Genomic DNA, 19,015 nt, shown 5'->3' on the forward strand with positions numbered 1-19,015 from the left:
AAATCAGCATTCAGTTCAGGACTGCTGAAAATGAGCTGTGAAACCCAAACTAGAGGTCCACTGAAGTAGCTTGATTAAAAGCAATCTAAACGTGGCCCACAACAAAAGCACAAAAATTGCACATATCTATACATACAAACATATATATTTATACATATGCACATATACACACACATATTTATGTATATATACATACCTACATACACACATATACATTTACACACACACACACCACACACATATGATCCAGACCCCATTTATTTGGTCCTCTGATTTTATCCAGAGCATTTCTGTTTCAACGTGCAGTAATACATTGTAGTTGTTTTTGCCTTATTTCACATTTTTCAGTTGGCTCTCAATTTTTTTATGGTATTTGTTAAGTGTCTACTCTGTGTCAGGCACTCTAAGCACTGGAGTAGATACAAGCTAGTCAAGTTGGACACACTCTAAATCCGGGCTCACAGTATTCCTCACCATTTTACAAGCACAGAGAAATTAAGTGACTTGCCCAAGGTCACACAGCAGAGAAGTGGAGGAGCTGGGATTAGAATACAGATCCTTCTATCTTCCAGGCCCATGCTCTACCCACTAGACCATGCTGCTAGGATTGGTAATGTTGTCCATGACTATTGGAAATGATCTACTGTTTATATTTAGGGGCCTCGGTTACTTGTTCTTTTTAAAAAAATATACAGTATTAGAATCTATTTCAGAGTCTCTAAAATCCAAATTATTCCAGGTCCTGCGGCTTTCATCTGAGTGTGTGTGCGCGTACACATGTGCAAGTTTGAGGCTTCCTGAAGATCTGTGACAGCCCTCGGCCTATATAAACTCAACGATCCGAGCATCCCAAATGGTTGAAGAAATTTCCCTCTGCATCATTCTCTAAACTGTCGTGACTTGTTTTTGCCATTGACTTTAAACTGCACAGTGTAAGTCTGCCATGTCCCATTTAAAAATTCTGCATCCCCTGAGTATAGATGACCCAGTAATTAGCTGGGGCCGGGTTGGGGGGGGGGAATGAACCTAAAAGGCCTGATAGAAAAACATTTGCTTTCAGCATACATGGCACCTTTCCTCAAAGCCTCCCCACCCTAAAGACTTTAGAACAGTTCCTCTGCACGAGATGGGGAGGCCTGGGGGGGGGGGCGGGGAGGGGAGAGGTGCAGGGTGGTTGGACTACGGGAGTCTTTCATCCCAAGGCCTGAACACAAGCTCAACTGAATCTGCCCAGTGCCCCTGGACCGCAACCATGTGGCAGCTGGGGGGTGGGCCTGTCTTGAAGGATCTGGTGGTCCAGGTTCCAGTTCCCAATAGACAGATGTCCACTTCACAAAAAGAGCCTCCCAATCATCAGCCTCGCCGGCAGACTGACAACCAGGAACGCACCGTGCATTTCCTCTCACATCTCAGGCAGGGCCCAACCTTAACTAGACCGAAACAAGGTGGGGGAAGCAGCACAACAGCGGTAGCTCCCGTAGTAATATTTTGTACTTAGATATTCACCTCAGTCCCACAATTTGTATGAATGTATTATTTTCTATTTCCCTATCCCTAATCTATTTTAATGTCTCTCTCCCCCGGTAGACTGTAAGCTTCTTTCAGTCATTCAATCATATTTATTAAGCGCTTACTGTATGCAGCACACTGTACTGTTTGTGGACAGAGATCACATCTACAATACACATCTGCTGTATTGTACTGTCCCAAATGCTTAGTCCAGTGTTTTGTATGCAGTAAGCGCTCGATAAATACTATTGATTGACTGATTTACCCACCTGGCACTCTGTTTGAGACACTCAAAGCCTTCAACGGGCATTATCTCGATTCTCCTCAAAATTATTTTTCTTACTTTATTGGTGGGGGAGAACGATCCCTCAGAGTAGTTCACGGGAATTACTGCGCTGTCTGGTCCCAGCTCTGGGAAGCCATAGTGGCCTGGAAATTTCTGACAGCTCTCGCTGTCGCTACTCCCTGTTCTCCTTGCTCAGGATGTCTCCCTCTTCCTGCTGTACACTTGTGGTCCCAGGACAACACCAGGGAGAGGGGGAGAAACACACAGAAGTAAGAACTGACAATGATCAGGGAAGCAGTGATAAAAATCTAATTGAAAAAGAGCCCGAAAGTAGACAAAATGGTAAGTGGAGGCCTATGGAAATCACATTCCGATACTTGTGTTTTCCTGTTTTCACCCACCTGGGATGGAGACAATAACATCAGTTCATTTCTGCCCTTGAGGAGCCTAAGACTGACACAGGAGGAGTTTCGAATGCCACAACTCCAAATTCCCACCTTGATTCTGCTTAAGCCCGTGTGTCTGTTACCGGGCTTCGATAAGACAGGGGAAGTGGAGCGCTCTTTCTGTCTTTTCTCAGCTTGGTTTTCATTTTTCATCTCTTTTAATCAGTTCTATTTCAGAGCTTGAAAAACCTGAGTTAAAATTAATCCAAGGACATCAGCGTTCCCTTGGAAACCCACAGCTGGCCACAGTCCCACCCGCTCTTTTGGGGTCCAGAACGTTAATGATTTCATCATCTTCTCTGGGTTTGTAGTCTTGCAGGACTGATGAGAAACAGTAGCTGGAACCGTTGGTGGATCCTGACATGAAGTAGGAATGGATCTAGGAAAGAGACTTGCTCAGAATTTGTTCTTTATGGCAGTGGTGCCTGACAGTTTCTGCTTCTGCATAATAAAATGCCCCAAACCTAATACTCCTACGCATCACGAGACTCTCTGAAGAGTTAGGCACTTTGGGACCAGTACGCCCCGAGAAGTCTGAAAGAGTTAATGCCGCTCTGGGGGAATAGGATCGTTAACTTTCATGCTAGACAGACCACCAACCCTTCCGGGTTCTGCCTCATCTGTAAAATCAGAATTAAATAGTTTTTCTCCACCTGCTCAGACCACGAACTTGGATCAGGACAGAAGAGAGGCAGAGGTGGGGTGGGAGACGATGGTGAAGGAATCTGGCTTTTCACGATTCCCTGATTAGCTAAAGAACACAACTTAATATTGGGCACCAAATGAATCTGCATAAACAACATTCTTCCCCACTAAAAACAACAACAATAAAAAACAAATGAAAAAATGCTTTTCTAATCAACACCTGATAACATTTAAAACACTTTGAAACCAAATTTGCTTTTCATCAAGGACACACTTCATTCCATGTGGAGAATGCAACTCTCTTCAAAGTCCACGCTATGTCCTGCAATAACTCTCATACCCTCAAGTGTCAGGGCAAACTGATCCCAGCAAGGCATGGCAATGCCTATATTAAGCAGTGCTATTCTCCCTGGCTGCTCACTTTTAAGAATTGTGTTTTCCTATTTCAAGAACTACCTCAAAAACTACATACTTGGAGGTATCCCCTTTTAAGATTAAGTTTTAGCTTCAGGACTTCTAAAGAGGAATTAACTATGCAACAGTCCTGGGAAGGGGAAAGGAAAGAGGAGGGGAAGAGGTAAATTCCCCTTGGGTCTGTGCCAAGTCAGGTTTTCTGAGGATACGGAGTCCTGCTGATTGGAGAATGAGCAGTGCCTCAGCACCCTGGAGGTGGGCAGTGTGGTCAGTCTTGGGGCAAGTGAGTTGGGGAGCCTGGGAAAAAGCAACTGCAGTAGCCATCCACCACCGCTACTGGGCAGGTAAATACGTGACATAATTGCAGCCAATAATAATAATAATGATGATGTTGGTATTTGTTAAGCGCTTACTATGTGCCAATCACTGTTCTAAGCGCTGGGGTAGATACAGGGTAATCAGGTTGTCCCACGTGAGGCTCACAATCTTAATCCCCATTTTACAGATGAGGTAACTGAGGCACAGAGAAGTTAAGTGACTCACCCACAGTCACACAGCTGACAAGTGGCAGAGCTAGGAGTCGAACTCATGACCTCTGACTCCGAAGCCCAGGCTCTTTCCACTGAGCCACGCTGCTTCCCCAATAGCTGTGCCAAGGTCAGAATGGCTAAGTAGGACACTACTGTGTAAGAGGGGAAGGGTCACAGGGAAGTGGGAGGGGGCCTGGCTAGGGGACCAGACCTCAAAATAGCATCCTTCTCAGGTCCCAAACAGCCCTAGAGCCAGTTCTGTTCTGCCTCGTCATAAGTGGTCCTACTCCTTTTTCTGTTTGGTACCAATTCCATCTTACAATACATCTAGAATTGCCTTTAGTAGGCCTGGCACAGGAAGGCTATTCTGGCTTCTCAGATGGTCATACCTCATGAGCAAGGATCACAGGGCCACAGATTACTATCCCCACTCTACTGTAAACTATCAGTGGTATTTATTGATTGCTTACTACATGCAGAGCACTTGAGAGAGTACAACACAACAGAATTAGAAGATACCATCCCTGGCCATAATGACTTAACACTCTAATTGGAATAATAATTATAATGATAATATCATACTATTTGTTTTGTATTTGTAAAGTGCTTACTACATGCTTAGCACTGTACTAAGCACCGGGGTAAAAACAAGTAAATCGAATCAGACACAGTTTCTATTCCTGTCCTGTTTTGGGTTCACTGTCTAAGTAAAAGGGAGAACAGCTATTTAATCCTCATTTTACAGATGAAGAAATCGAGGCATTGAGAAGTTAAGTGACTTGCCCAAGGTCACACAGCAGGCAAGTGGTGGAGCTAGGATTAGAATCCAAATCCTCTGACTCCCAGGCTCGGGCTTTTTCCTCTAGTCAAACTGCTTCTCATATCTGACAACTCTATTATACTCCCCAAGTGCTTAATACAATGCTCTTCACAGTGTAAGAGCTCAATAAATACCACTGATTGATTGAATGCAGGCCCCAAGTAACCTAAGGTTCAAATGTCATCGATCCCCTTCTGCCCTCTGTGTTTCTCCCTGAATCAAGTTTGTGGTGATTACTCTGAGAATCAGCATGGCCTAATGGATAGAGCAAAGGTCTGGGAGTCCGAAGGACCTGGATTCTAAACTCGGGCTCCACCACTTGTTGGCTGTGTGACGGCGGGCAAGTCGTTTAATTTCTCTGTGCTTCGGTTACCTAATCCGTAAAATGGGTATTAAGCCTGTGAGCTTCTTATGAGACGTGGACTGTGTGCAACCTGATTGGCTTGCATCTACCCCAGCACTTAGTATAGAACCTGGACCACAGTAAGTGCTTAAGAAATACCATTAAAATAAGCACAAAAACAAGAACCAAAAACGCAAAATAGGTACACAAGGAGTGGAGGTTCTGAGCATTGAGGCTTGGGAGAGTAGGTGTTAATGTAAGAAACACCTGCCTGCTAATAAAGTACAAGATAACCACCCCAGCATCGTTCTGAAAGACTGCAGCACTCCTGCCCTGTAAACTCTTCAGGTCTGATGGGTGACTCTGAGGCCCAAGGATATCCCCAGGCTGAGCCAAGCCCAGGATGCACAGATGTTTCAAAGTAACTCTGCAGCAGAGGGGATTCAGAGGGGATTGAAAACGGTTCTGTGAGTGTGGGTGGGTGGGTGGGTGGGGGGAGTGCACTTCAGAAGAATTGCTGCATTAGTTACTGCCATCGCATGCCCTTTCTGGTGTGATGCTCTCAAAGTTCATCATTCCACAGTGTGACCAAGTTTGGCTCAAACTCTACAATTTGCCTGCTGTTTCCAATTTCAAGTCTATGGAGCAAAGTCCCTGGGTTTAGCATTAATTGAAAGAGGGTCTATTTCTATCCTCAGACTGCACTTTAGCATCTTGCAAACTTCAATCATATTCCCCTCTAACTTGTTCTCTTTTCTATTGAGCACAAATCCCTCTTTTTCACTTTTTAACCACCCCTTTGGCTTCTTTCGACTCAATGCTCTCAGGCCTTTCATGTTAACCCTCTTAGACCTTTCTGCATGGACTACCCATCCTAGACCTTTCCCGCTGCTCTCCTCTGGAATTTCTCCATCTCCTTGATGTATCTTCAATCTCATGGCCTAATATTGGGCCCGGTGGCCTAAAATGGGATCTAAAAAAGGGCTTTGTGAAAGTGATGGGCTATTTGTTCCTCCAAATTTGGTGTTCTGGACTTGGATTTCTCAAGTTTTGAGTGCTGTCAGTCAACTCCTCTGTCCTCCTTTCTCGATCTGGATCTCTGGGTTTCTTACCTCTAGAGAGTAAACTCGTTGCGGGCAGGGAATGTCATCTGCTAATTCTGTAACACTGCATTCTTCCAAACGCTTAGTACAGTGCTCTGCACATAGTAAGCACTCAATAAATACCACTGATTGTTTGCCTTCTCTCATGCTTAAGGCTATGAGATGCTGTTTTTGGGGGGGATGTCCTCAATTTCTGCAGTAAGCAGTGCTGGGAATGAGGAAACAGATCACTTTGACCTTCAATGTTGAGGCAGTCTGAGGGATAAGGTGGCAAGAATCAGCATGCAATAACGTAAGGCCAATGTGTAGAAATGGGTCTAAGTCCTCAGTGCCTGACCACTACTTGCTGAAGCACGGGCCTGGGAGTCAGAGGACCTGGGTCTAATCCCAGCTCTGCCGCTTATCTGCTGTGTCACCTTGGACAAGTCACTTAACCGCTCTGTGACTCAGTTCCCTCAATCTGCAAAATGGGAATTCAATACTTGTTCTCCCTCCTAGACCATGAGCCCCATGTGGGACCTGATTATTTTGTTACTACCCCTGCACTAAGTTCAGTGCTTGACACATAGTAAGTGCTTAAGAAATGCCACAATTATTACTTTTATGGAGCTTCAAGAGGATTTTTCTACCTCGTAGAGTGGGTGCCCAATACTGTAACTCGCCCTCTTCATTTTAGGGGGCAGATCTTTGGAAATGTAGGGGAATATGATTTGTGCCCTGTCGGTCTGAATCACATTCAAACTCAAATACACATTGTTAAGGGCATCACAGAGATAACCGTAGTCAGTGAAACCATATCTGGTCCTGAAAGCGATTTGCAGCTTTCTCTCAATTCAACTTCAGGCAGAACTTGAATACCAGGCTGGGGACCTCTTCCTTTCAAGCATTTACATAGAAAGTGAAAAAATATCGATTCCTATACCAATTCCTGTGGTGCTTCAAAATTGTCATCCCTTTCTCTCCCTGACCCAATAGCTTTTACCATTATAATCTGCCCCCAATCACCTCACCAGCATTCCCCTTTCCAATTCGAGAGGCCCCGCTCGGCTTGCTAGCTTTGTGCGTTAATCTACGGGCCACGGCGTGAAATGCCTCCGGGAAATCCAGAAAGATTATACCCAAGCTGCCTTGCTTTCCGAGTCCTGAGCTCGAGACTCTTCACCTGATCTCAGGTTCGAGAACCACTTGGAAGGATCATCGGATATTTGTTGAACTCTGTTCTTCAGTCAGTCTATCTGGTCTAGTTCACTCTGAATTCCTCTTGTGTCTTACCTGATGAACCTAATGATTTCCCCATAAAGTTACATGGAATTGATCTGATTCATTATGTTAAACTCCCCTGCTCAAATTCCCCAAATCAATATCCCATCATGGAAGTATTGAGCCGGTACCATCTTTCTCTATGGAGCAGGAGCTGGGGCAGTCTTGGTCATGGTTGAGTGTGCTCTGATTGGCTTGGAGAGGGTTCCCAGGCAGCGACTGGCGAAGGAGGCAGGGATGAAGGAGGAAGCGGGATTCAGAAGTAAGGGGGAAGGGAAAGGAGGAGGAAGAGCAAGGGGAGGAAGCCATGGGGGTAAGCCTGGAGCCCCCAGGACAATGATAGGAGAGGAAAGCAGCATGGTCCACCCCGGGGAAGAGAGTCCAGTTGAGGTGGGAGGGAGGAGGATAGTGCAGGGATACCTGAAACAGACTGGTATTACTCTAATAGAACACAGATATTTTAAGTGACTAGCTTAAGGTTTCCCACTGAGACAGCGTCCGAGCTGGGCTTGAAGCAGAACTCTCCCACTCTCTACTCCAGGTTAGTGCTTTTCCCTAAACCACTTTCAGAAATTTGCCTCTTCCCGGAGCACTCAATTGCACCACTTGGGTAAAGTGAAGCTAAAGGCATTCCTCTGGGGAGAAGAGCAACGAGAATTTTAGCAATTTTTGTAGACGGCCCCACTTGCCATTCTGAATTACTCCTATGTAAAGGTGAATATATCTTGTATGAACAGGACCCCACTCTCTGCTCTATCCTTTAAAGATCTGAAGTGGCTCACTAAGTGAGATTACTTTGCTAGGTAACTCACGGATCCATGTCTCAACAGGAGAGGGAAAAATTGCAGGAACGAAAATCCATCTTCACTATTCCTTCTTGCTTTCCCTTTCTGATTATTAGCTTCAGTGCTAATTAAACCATGAGTGAGGTAGGCTGTGAGATAAATTTAATGACCCCTCTGGTACTTATCATCTACACATTTGTATAGGTCTCTAATTCCCTCTTTCTCTCAAGGAGGGCAGCAGTAGCCAGTAGCATTCATTCATTCATTCAATAGTATTTATTGAGCACTTACTATGTGCAGAGCACTGTACTAAGCACTTGGAATGTACAAATCGGTAACAGAAAGAGACAGTCCCTGCCCTTTGATGGGATGACAGTCTAATCGGGGGAGATGGACAGACAAGAACAATAGCAATAAATAGAATCAAGAATCAAGAATAGCAGCATCACCTAGTGCAAAGAGCACAGTCCTGGGAATAAGGGGACCTGGGTTCTAATCTTGGCTCAGTCATTTGCCTCTGTGTGACCTTGGGCTAGTAACTTCACTTCTCTGTGCCTAATTCATTTTACTTCATCTGTAAAATAGGGGCTTAAGCGTGTTTCCCCTCTCTAAATTAGACTATGAGCCCCATGTACTGTGACTGTGCTTGACCTGATTAATTTGTATCTACCCCAGTGCTTTGCAAATAAGAGTTTCCTGGGGGCAGAGCACTATACTAAGCCTTGGGAAAGAACACAGAGGTGGGAATTAAATACTGTCCATGACCCTTGAACTCACAATCCATGAATAAAGTGGGGAGAGTGAAGGAATAAAACAATAATGCTGTGCAGAAAAAAAATATGGAGTCAGCGATGCTCCTAGACTTCAGATCAAAGGAAGGAAGGAAGTGGTGAGATCATTTAGACTGTGAGCCCATCACTGCGCAGGAATTGTCTCTATCTGTTGCCGAATTGTACATTCCAAGTGCTTAGTTCAGTGCTCTGCAAATAGTAAGCACTCAATACTACTGAATGAATCTGGGAGGAGCTGGGGTTAGGGAATGAGAACCCTGAACCAAAGGACATACAGAACCCCTTGCCCTAGATCTACTGGGCAAGAGGGGTTGTGCATGTGAGTGCCCCACCTTTCCACCGATCAATCAGTGGCATTTATTGAGTGCTTACTGTGGAGAGAGCACTGGATTAAGCATCTGGAAGACTACAATAGATTTAGTTGGAAGACACTATCTCTGTCCTTAAAGAGCTCCATGGCTGCCCTTCAGATCACACTTCTCGTCTCTGCGGGGTTGTCGTGCAAGCAGCGCCCAGGACCCTGGCCTGTTGCTGACTTCGGGCACGGCTGCCAGGGATGCCCCGCTGGGCTGGTAATCCACTGCCACTTGGGGAGCGCCAGTGCTTCACTGCGGCCATGGGCACTGAGGACACTGTCGCTATGGAGTAGCAGCTGCAGCAAGTGAATGCGTGAAGGGTTTGGAGAGGGACCAAGTAGCTGCCCCCACCGATGACCATCCCTGGACCTGGGGGTGGACCGTGGGGTTTGACGTCACTTCCTCCTTCGCCCCGTCTTCAAGGTGAACCCGGACCCGGGAAGGGAATGGGGAAAGCTAAGGATGATGGCATTTGTTAAGTGCTTACTATGTGCGAAGCACTGTTCTAAGTGCTGGGGAGGATACAAGGGATCAGGTTATTCCACTTGGGCTCACAGCCTTAAACCCCTTTTTACAGATGAGGTAACTGAGGCACAGAGAAGTTAAGTGACTTGGCCAAAGTCACACAGCTGACAAGCGGCAGAGCCTGAGATTAGAACCCATGACCTTCTGACTCTCAAGCCCGTGCCCTTTCCACTGAGGCCCCCCTTCTGTATTTTAATGTCTGTCTCCTCTGCTAGATTGCTAGACTCTAATGTACTGTGCGCTCCCAGGTGCTTAGCACAGTGCTCTGCACAGAGCAAACATTCCATAAGTCCCATCATCATCTGCTCTCACGCACACTGAATATTTTCTATCATTTCATCTTAAAGATTGCCACGTCCATCAACGGCAAAGCCCCGATTTTGCCCACCTCTAGAGGTCAATCCCCTTTGGCTACAGCAGTTTCCAACTGTCCCTGTAGCCACAAAGTTGAAAGAGGAAGTGAGGAAACTCCCTAACCTTTTTGGCCTATCGCCCCATTCATCCATTTTCTAGAGTCCACATCACCTTTCCCACCCCCACAAAGGGTGATGGGATTCATGTAGAGGAAGACGGCTCCTCAGGAAATGCAAATAAATAATAATAATAAAAATAATAATGATGGTATTAATTAAGCGCTTATTGTGTGCCGAGCACTGTTCTAAGCACCAGAGTAGATGCAAGTTCAACAGAGTTGGACACAAACCCTCTCCAACATGGGGCTCATGGTCTTCATCCCCATTTTGCAGATAAGGAAACTGAGTCCCAGAAAAGTGAAGTGACTTGTCCAAGGTCGCACAGCAGACAAATGGTGTAGCAGGGATTAGAACCCAGGTTCCTCTGACTCCCAGGCCCAGGCTCTATCCACTAAGCCACGCTGCTTCTCCTAGAAATACTTCAACAACTCTGCTACTTGTCTGCTATGTGACCTTGGGCATGTCACTTAACTTCTCTGTGCCTCATCTGTGAAATGGGGATTAAGACTCTGAACCTCGTGTGGGACAGAGACTGTGTAATGATAATTACGGTACTTGTTAAGCACTTACTATGTGCCAAGTACCGTTCTCAGCACTGTGGTAGATACAAGTTAATCAGGTTGGACACAGTCATACAAGTTTAATCAGGTTGGACACAGTCCCTATCCCACATGGGGCTCACACTCTTAATCTTCATTTTTCGGATGAGGTAACTAAGCCTCAGAGAAGTTAGGTGACTTAGCCAAGGTCACCCAGCAGACAAGTGGTGGAGCCAGTATTAAAACCCAGGTCCTTCCGACTCCCTGACCCGTGCTCTATCCACTAAGTCAGCAGCATTTAGTATAACACTTGGCACATGGTAAATGCTGAACAAAAAACATTTTAAAAACAAAAACAAAACACAGCTCCAGGACCGTTTTCCTCTGACTGCCACCCCACTGATCTTCATGAGCTAATAACAGGACTTTTCATCTCGAGTCGGGTTCCAGAATGGCTTACTGTTACAAAACTGCAAAATGATGTAATTCCCCAACACATTGGAGGAAAGGGCCTGAGCTTGAGACACCCTGATTTCAATCGACCAAAGCAGGCGGTGAACCGGGGGACTGAAGCTGATCGGCTCAACAGGATGTTCTCTGGCCGCAACTCTCCCAATGCACCCACAAAGTAGGCTCTTACACCTCAGCTGAGGGCCTTAGTTCTACCCCTCCTACCTTGGGCTTCCGCAGGGGGGAAAAAAATCAATAAATCCTCCAGTCGGAAACCATCCTCTTGCTTGGAGGACGAGCAGACCTGCTCGTATGAAAAGTCAGAGGGCTGATAGGACCAGGGCTAGAGAGAGAGAGGACTCAGACATCAATTAAATACTGAGAGGGTAAAGAAAAAACATCTAAATGCTACCGGCAGTCTGGAATCATCGGGGGAGTAGGAGTTGTGGTGAGGAGACAGAGCCTTCTAACTAGCTAAGATGAGGACTATCCTCCTTTGATAAATTATCAGAAATACAGCCATGAGATTCAGAAAAGATATCCCTCCTCCATAGACTGTGACTTCACTGAGGCACAGGGACTGTGTCTGACCTAATTATCTTGTATCTACTCCAGTGCTTAGTACAATACTTGACACATGGTAAATGCTTAATAATATTGTTAGTATCATCATCATCATTATTATGCCTCTCAGCAACAAAATACAACTCTCTGGCTTACACATGGTGAGTGGAGATTCCGTTTTGCTGTACTCTATCTTCCATGGTCAACCTCAGGGGTCAAAAACTCAGGACTCTGGATCTCAATGCCACAATTTCTCAATGTCCCCATTTTATTACACTGTCTCTCTGTGCAGGAGCAGAACTAAGGATGCTCGATACTTGAGGTTGGCTATTTCAGGACCCTATCCACTCAATCGTATTGACTGAGCAACTACCGTGTGCAGGGTACTGCACTAAGCGCTTGGGAGAGTACCATAAAATCGAGTTGGTAGACATGTTTCCTGCACACGATGACCTTACGGTCTAATGTCACAAGGAGGTTCAGTCATCATTCTATGCAATTCCAGGAACTCCCATCCCCCAGGAGTTCATCGTCTACCATGGCTAGGCTTGTCTGGCTTTGAAGATTGCAATCTGATGCCATTCTTGTATGCTCTAATCCCTGACTGAGGGATGCTCTCAGAATTCCCACCCACTTCAAATCCGACAGATCACAGCTCTCTCCATCTTCAAAGCTCTTCGGAAACCACATTTCCTCCATGATATCTTCCCTGATTAATCTCTACTCTCCCCAGGTTTTATCTCAACAACTGCCCTTTAAGCACTTCAGTGCCCCCTAAGAACTGGTGTACTTACAGTCATCCTCAGCATTTATAGATATGTATCCTACACATCCTCTTACTAAGTATTACTGCTCGGTACAGTGCTCCGTGCATGGTAAGGGCTAAATAAATACCATTGATTGATGTGTCGGGAGAGCCAGAGGAGCAACAGCTTGGATCTCAAGGCATTTAAAACAGGCATTCCAGTCATAAAGAGAAAGGACAATCGGTCTCTCTTTTTTAGGGGCTGAGCTCTAGCTCTCATGCTTAATGATAATAATGATAGTAATACTTGAGGCATTTGTTAAGCACTTACTATATGTCAAGCACTGTACTAAGTGCTGGGGTGAAAACAGACAAATCAGATTGGACACAGCCCCTGTCATGCATGGGGCTCACAGTCTTCATCCCCATTTTATAGATGAGGTAACTGAGGCACAGAGAAGTGAACTGCTGCTTAGAACAGTGCTTGGCAGATAGGAAGTGCTTAACAAATACCATAATTATTATTATTGTTGCCTAAAGCCACACAGCAGACAAGTGGCAGAGCCAGGATTAGAACCCATGACCTCCTGACTTCCAGGCCTGTGCACTATCCACTATGCCACACTGCTTCCAATCTTGTGTTCTTTCTTGCTCCCTTGCTCTCTGTCTCTCATTGGTTGACCCCATCCTTCACTAAAAGGAAATGAACACAGTTTGCCGCTGCACCGGTTTCTGATGCAGGGCTTTCAAAGCCAGTGAAATAACTTTAGGGTTGACATGCAAATTACGTCTATCAAAGGAAAGCAGGTCTTTCTAAAATAAATGGAAAGATTAGGATGATCACTCCCCCCACCCAGGCAAGGAGACAGAAAAGCTGCTTAGAGGATTCAGACTAGGCATGGGATTGAGAGGGTGGGTGGAGGTGTTGTTTCACTGGCTGAATTTGAAAAAGTTGGTCTCATTTCTGCTAATAGTTTCTGCTATGCTCTTGGTCTCCCCGGGAGACTAAGGACTACCATTTGGGGACTCAGTTCCCACATCTGTAAGACCAATGCTTCAACAATGAGAGAAAAGAAAGAAAGCCCTCTAGACTGTAAGCTCATTGTGGGCAGAAAATGGGTCTACCAACTCTGTTATATTGTACTCTCCCAAAGGATAGGTACAGTGCTCTGCACACCGTGACCAATAAATACCACTGATTGGAAAACACATGTACAGTTCACTTGGGGTTGTAGCACGCTGCTGGGGAAGAGGAAGCCTTGCTTCTTGGGCCTCTAATGTAGCTGCTGTGGTTAGAGATCTACCATCCGGCCTGTTGCACATATCCGGCAACTTTCCTGGCTTATCAAGAGACCAAAAGAGGCACGGTGTTTTTTAAGTTCACAAAGTGCTGATCTAGGTTCTAATCCCACCTCCCTCACACTCATTTTAAGTGACTTTACAGTGCACGGTATTATTGATGTGCTTTCTTTCTCCTGTATTTTGAAGAGTATTTAAGATCACCTCTACGCTCCTGAAGGGTGCAAAGACGCTACATGTTTGTATCTTTCCACAGACATCATGAGAACCCAACTTGGGGCAAGTGAGAGTGGGATGGTGGACGTGCAAGCAAACCAGGGTGCTTCAGAAATAAATAGGTCACATGATAATGCCTAGAATTTCCACACGAATAAAAGTGAGAGGAAAAACTGACCAATTGAAGATGATTTTTCTGATCTCTAAGTCTAAGGACAAGAGATGTCCAGGGGAGGCAAAGTGGTCCTAGTTCTGCCTCTGAACTGCCCTTCTGACCATAAAAATCCAACAAAAAAAACTAACCACTCTGAGTGTGGGTATTCTCAGTGATAAATTGGGAATACTACTATATGTTCTAGGGATTCCACGAGAACACAGGCTAGAACTGATGTGACAGCTGAAGAAAACAAAAATGCTACATCAATTTCTGCTGGTGGTATTATGCCCATTCCTCCCTGCGCCTGAATTTACTTTGTGATAGTGAACTTCTACAGTAGGAAGACTGGACTCAATATTGCTAATAATATCATCATCATTATTATTATGGTAATATTATAGGGACTCCCTGGTCAGTGCTCTTAATTGTTTCTAGGAAAATGAACTGTTAAGTGAAAAAGCACTAACCCAGCACAATTTCCCATAGGAGATGAAGTACACTAGTGTTATTTCAAGATCTCCCAAATTGACTAAAAACAATATATCAGAAGTCGATAAAAATCTGATAGTGACATGATCAAACAGTAATCCAACTATGTACTAAGAAGATCTTCTGAATTGGGACTTTTTCCATTAACTACACATGTAAATATTTCCCAAGTGTTATCTCTCACACCCTATTCAAAAGAGAGGCATTTTGAGTTAACAGACTATAGAGATCTATTACGATCTATGCTAAATTGAAAAGGGATTCAATCACTCCATTCCCACCAGGAAAAATTCTTCAAAGGTCGAGGGGAGTTGAGAAAGGAAGTTGTTTAGGCCAAAGACAAACTCTGCAGTCATCTCTGAGAGAGCACTGTGAGAACTCTTCCACAGCATGATCATAAAGGAGGGTTATAATTGGGGATGACGCTACTAATATTGTATTAATATTACTGCTCATATCGTCGCTACACCCTCAACAGTGGTTCCACGACAAATTGTTGCTACTGGACCAATGCCAGCTCAAGTGTCATTTCCACAACAGTGACAGCAGCAGAAACAAGGATTGTGGTGTTGGCATGAGTTGAAAAGTGGCCCGCAGCAGGAAAGTGCTGGCAGCCCAGGCAAGATGGTACAAGGAAAAACAAATCACCATGGAATCAGGAAAGCGAGCAAGCCTTAGGAAGCCAGGACTCCTACCCAATTGTCAGACCTTCCAAGTTAAAGACAAATAATGCCTCATCAAGCTTTGCTTCCTGCCTCTTGCCCTGCCCCTCTCCCCTGAAAGGCTTGTGTGCGTGGCTCCGTGGAAAGAGCACGGGCTTTGGAGTCAGAGGTCATGGGTTTGAATCCCGGCTCGGCCACTTGTCGGCTGTGTGACTTTGGGCAAGTCACTTGACTTCTCGGTGCCTTAGTTACCTCGTCTGTAAAATGGGGATTAAGACTGTGAGCCCCACGTGGGACAACCTGATTCCCCTGTGTCTACCCCAGCGCTTAGAACAGTGCTCGGCACATAGTAAGCACTTAACAAATACCAACATTATTATTGTGTGGATCTGGACTAGATTAGGCCTCCTGGATTGGGCTTGGCCTGGCCCCAAGTCAGCCCCACTCAGACAGCCCCATGGGAGACCTGTTTGGCTCTGACATGGGCAGTTGTCTAAATCAGTCAGTCAGTCAGTCTTGGGACCCACCCAAAATGCCCTCCAGTGACAGGCCTCCTCCCCCCTCACTGCTCTGAGTGGCCCCAGAACAGCTCTTGGGGCCCTATGGGGCCTGCTCTGGTCACGAATGGACCTCTCTTGGTGGAGTAGCAACCTCAGGGCCATTCTATCGGGGATGAGAGGGTGATGCCTGAATCTCATTTTCTGACCAAGAGGAGGGATGCGGGAATGCCTAGTCTCCCCTGGAGTTGGAAAATGGGACTCAGGTATCTTCCCTTAGGGGCCCGTCCTGCTGTAGCGCATGAAGGGGATTACTGGTTACCTTTGTTTTCCAAGGTTTGGGATCCAAGGGGAATCCCTTAGCTTCACTCCAGGCCACGATCTGAAACCCAAGCTACCCATCCTCCCTTGAATCTTGTTCTCCGGGCTCAAGGTGGGATAGAAACAGCCTTCCCCTTTACCCTTCCAAGAACTTAGAGAATGAAGGTGTGGTGTGGACAAGTTCTTGGGTTTCATTTTTGGTGAGGCATCCTGGGGTTCCCCAGCAAAAGAAAAAATCCAAATGTGCCTTTTACTGAGGGTGGAATAAAAGCAGCTCACTGTACAGTACCAGATTTTTGGAGGCATGTTAAACATTTTAGACCACTGGATCCTATCGAGGTGAGTGGAAAGAGCAATTTAATAAATGGATCCCTCAAAGCCCAAAGCATAAATGCATCTCTTCAAAGAGGGCTGTTTACTCTCTCTTCTCCAGTAGCATCAAACCCTGTATTCGGACAATTCTTTGAGATCCCCACGGACTGTGTACATATGAAGTGTTCCTGCAACGGGGAACATTTTTAGAGGGGGGAGGTAGTGGAAATATTAAGCTCATGAAATAAAAGAGCGAAGAAAATTACCACTCGGAGAGGCAGCCGCCCCCGGACTAGCCTAACACTGGCTGTAATGTGACCTCAAGAGAGAAATCAGGAATCTGGAAATGAGGCAGTACCATTTCCTTGATATCGCCCCTGGAGTGATATCACAGTGAGCGGCCAGGACCGCCTGCCCGCCCTCTCTTTCTCCCTCCCCCCTGGTTTCTCATCCCTCCCTCCTGCTTGAGAGCCCCCGTTCCCGTGTTATTCCCACCTGTGCAGAAAGAGGAAGTGGCGGGTGGGAAGGGGGGAGTTGTGCATGACACCAACTAATCCTGGGAAGCTGCTGGCTCAACCTAGGCAAGCTAGGGACTGTCTTTCTCTCCTCTGCTTCCTTTGGCAGCACTGGAGACCTCGCTCGGAGCCCTGCCCAGAGCACAGGCATCGGCACTTGGGGGTGGAGGGAGGAGGCAGGAGATACCCTAGGGCTACTGGATGTTTCAGCATCTTTAGAGAGCTAGGCATCCCAAACACAGCTCCCCTGCCTCCTCCTCTCTTCCCCCCCCCCCCATCACACCCCATCCTTCTCGAAAGAAATCTGCCGGACAAGCAGAGGCAGACTAGAGACAGAAAGCAAAACCAACAAGGCGGCTGACCGTACCTTTACTTTGGGGAGGATTCTGACTCCGATCTCGGAGGACGTTAATCTGGTAGACAGCTCCGTAGGGCTCAAAAAGTTCTTTTAGCTCTTTTTCCGACCACGACCGGGGGATCTGCCCGACAAACATCTTAATGGCATCTGGATCTGGTTGGTCTGAGTGATCCAAAGCTCCGTTCATCTTGCTGGCTGTGCCGTTACTGTCAAAGAAACGGAACCGAGAGGCGGAGTGAGACTGAGTTAGGGCAGCATGGTGAGGGACAGGAAGGAAAAAATGTCAAGGGGGGGGGTGGCGGTGGTGGGGGAAGGGGGGCCGGGGGTGGGCTGGGGGAGGAAAGTGCCTAATGAGTCTAATATATTTCACGAACTGAACAAAGCAGAAGCACAATTACGTTGCTCGTCGGCGACAGCTCTCACTGCGGGCTGTTGTTTAATACCACTGCCCAAGCAGAGAGCTGAGAAGCACCAGCCGTCAGCCAGGACGTGTACATGTTGCAAGCAGAGGCCAAGGAAGCGACGGTCGCAAGTTAAGTGCAGATCTCTTCGCACGGCTCCCGCCCAGCACAACTCCAGTGATATCAAGCCCCAAACTAGCTAACGGTGGAAATAGGAGAGAAGAGCTGGCTTTCTGGTGTCTTTTTTTTGGGGGGGGGGGGAGGGGAGTAATAATGAAGTCACATGAAAGGAAAATGAACACTTGGCAATCCGTCAGATGACTAATGCAAGATGCCTGCGATGAATTTGCAGATTGTGTGAAGCCTCCATGTGTGTATCAAATGAGTGCATCGCTGCTCAGAATGGCAAGCACTCCAGTTATGCGGCTGCTTTCAGCCCATTGGTTGTCTCTGCTTTAGAAAGGGATGGAGAGTGTGGAGTGGGGCTCTGGTTTAAAAAGCGCATTGTTTATGGCACCGCGGCACAAAGGGCACAATTCAGAAAGGCATGGGCGATCCCAGAACTGTCTTCTTTGTGCTGAATGGGGGTCGGGTGGCTGGGGGGGAGAGAAAGAGAACACATACTGCTTCAGAAAGTTGAATCTCCCATAAAGGACACTGAATATTTCAAATCTTTCACACTCCATAAATTGTTCTCCCTATCTGATTTCCAGATGTTACAGTCTAGTTCTAAACAATCACACTTTTTTATTGTGGGGGGTGGTGGGGAGGAGAAGTCTGTTTTTTATTCTCTGGATGCCGTGTAAATATTTGGGGACCGCCTCAGGGTCCCAAACTGTAGGCTTCTAAATATTAGTTTTCCTAAATGTCCTTTTAAAGGCTCAAATCTCAGTGAGCCCAGAATCGCAAATTCAAGGCATAATCACGGAACATAATGATGATAATTTCCAATTATTTACTTGGATCACCACTCTTTGATATACGATCAGCAAAGGAAAGCACAAATCACACAGATCAAGCACCACCCCCTTCACACTATCCCCCCTACTCCTTTCCTTCCATCCCTTTCAAATCCTCTCTCAAACCCCACCTGTTCTGGGACACAGACATCTGCCAAATTCGCTATTGCTCCTCTTTATTTCTTGTAGTCTGCTCGGTTTGTATTCTCTGGCTATAAGACCTTCATGGCAAGGAACCCGTCTTA

General features: G+C 46.2%; 1 protein-coding gene across 14 annotated transcripts in view; it reads right to left on the reverse strand.

Annotated features, from left to right (window-relative positions):
• Positions 1-19,015, reverse strand: part of CELF2 (CUGBP Elav-like family member 2) — a 484,640-nt gene that overhangs the window by 131,968 nt on the left and 333,657 nt on the right. For 13 of the 14 annotated variants that reach the window (XM_029078013.2, XM_039913825.1, XM_039913823.1 and 10 more), the window contains one exon: positions 17,420-17,616. In XM_029078013.2, coding sequence (XP_028933846.1) covers positions 17,420-17,597 — 178 coding nt within the window. In that variant the 5' untranslated portion in view covers positions 17,598-17,616. Of the gene's footprint in view, positions 1-17,419; positions 17,617-17,808; positions 17,831-19,015 lie in introns of those variants that run through there. The other variant, XM_029078014.2, reaches the window with a different exon arrangement.

This window comes from Ornithorhynchus anatinus, chromosome 13 (genome assembly GCF_004115215.2).
Source record: "Ornithorhynchus anatinus isolate Pmale09 chromosome 13, mOrnAna1.pri.v4, whole genome shotgun sequence".
NCBI lineage: Eukaryota > Metazoa > Chordata > Mammalia > Monotremata > Ornithorhynchidae > Ornithorhynchus > Ornithorhynchus anatinus.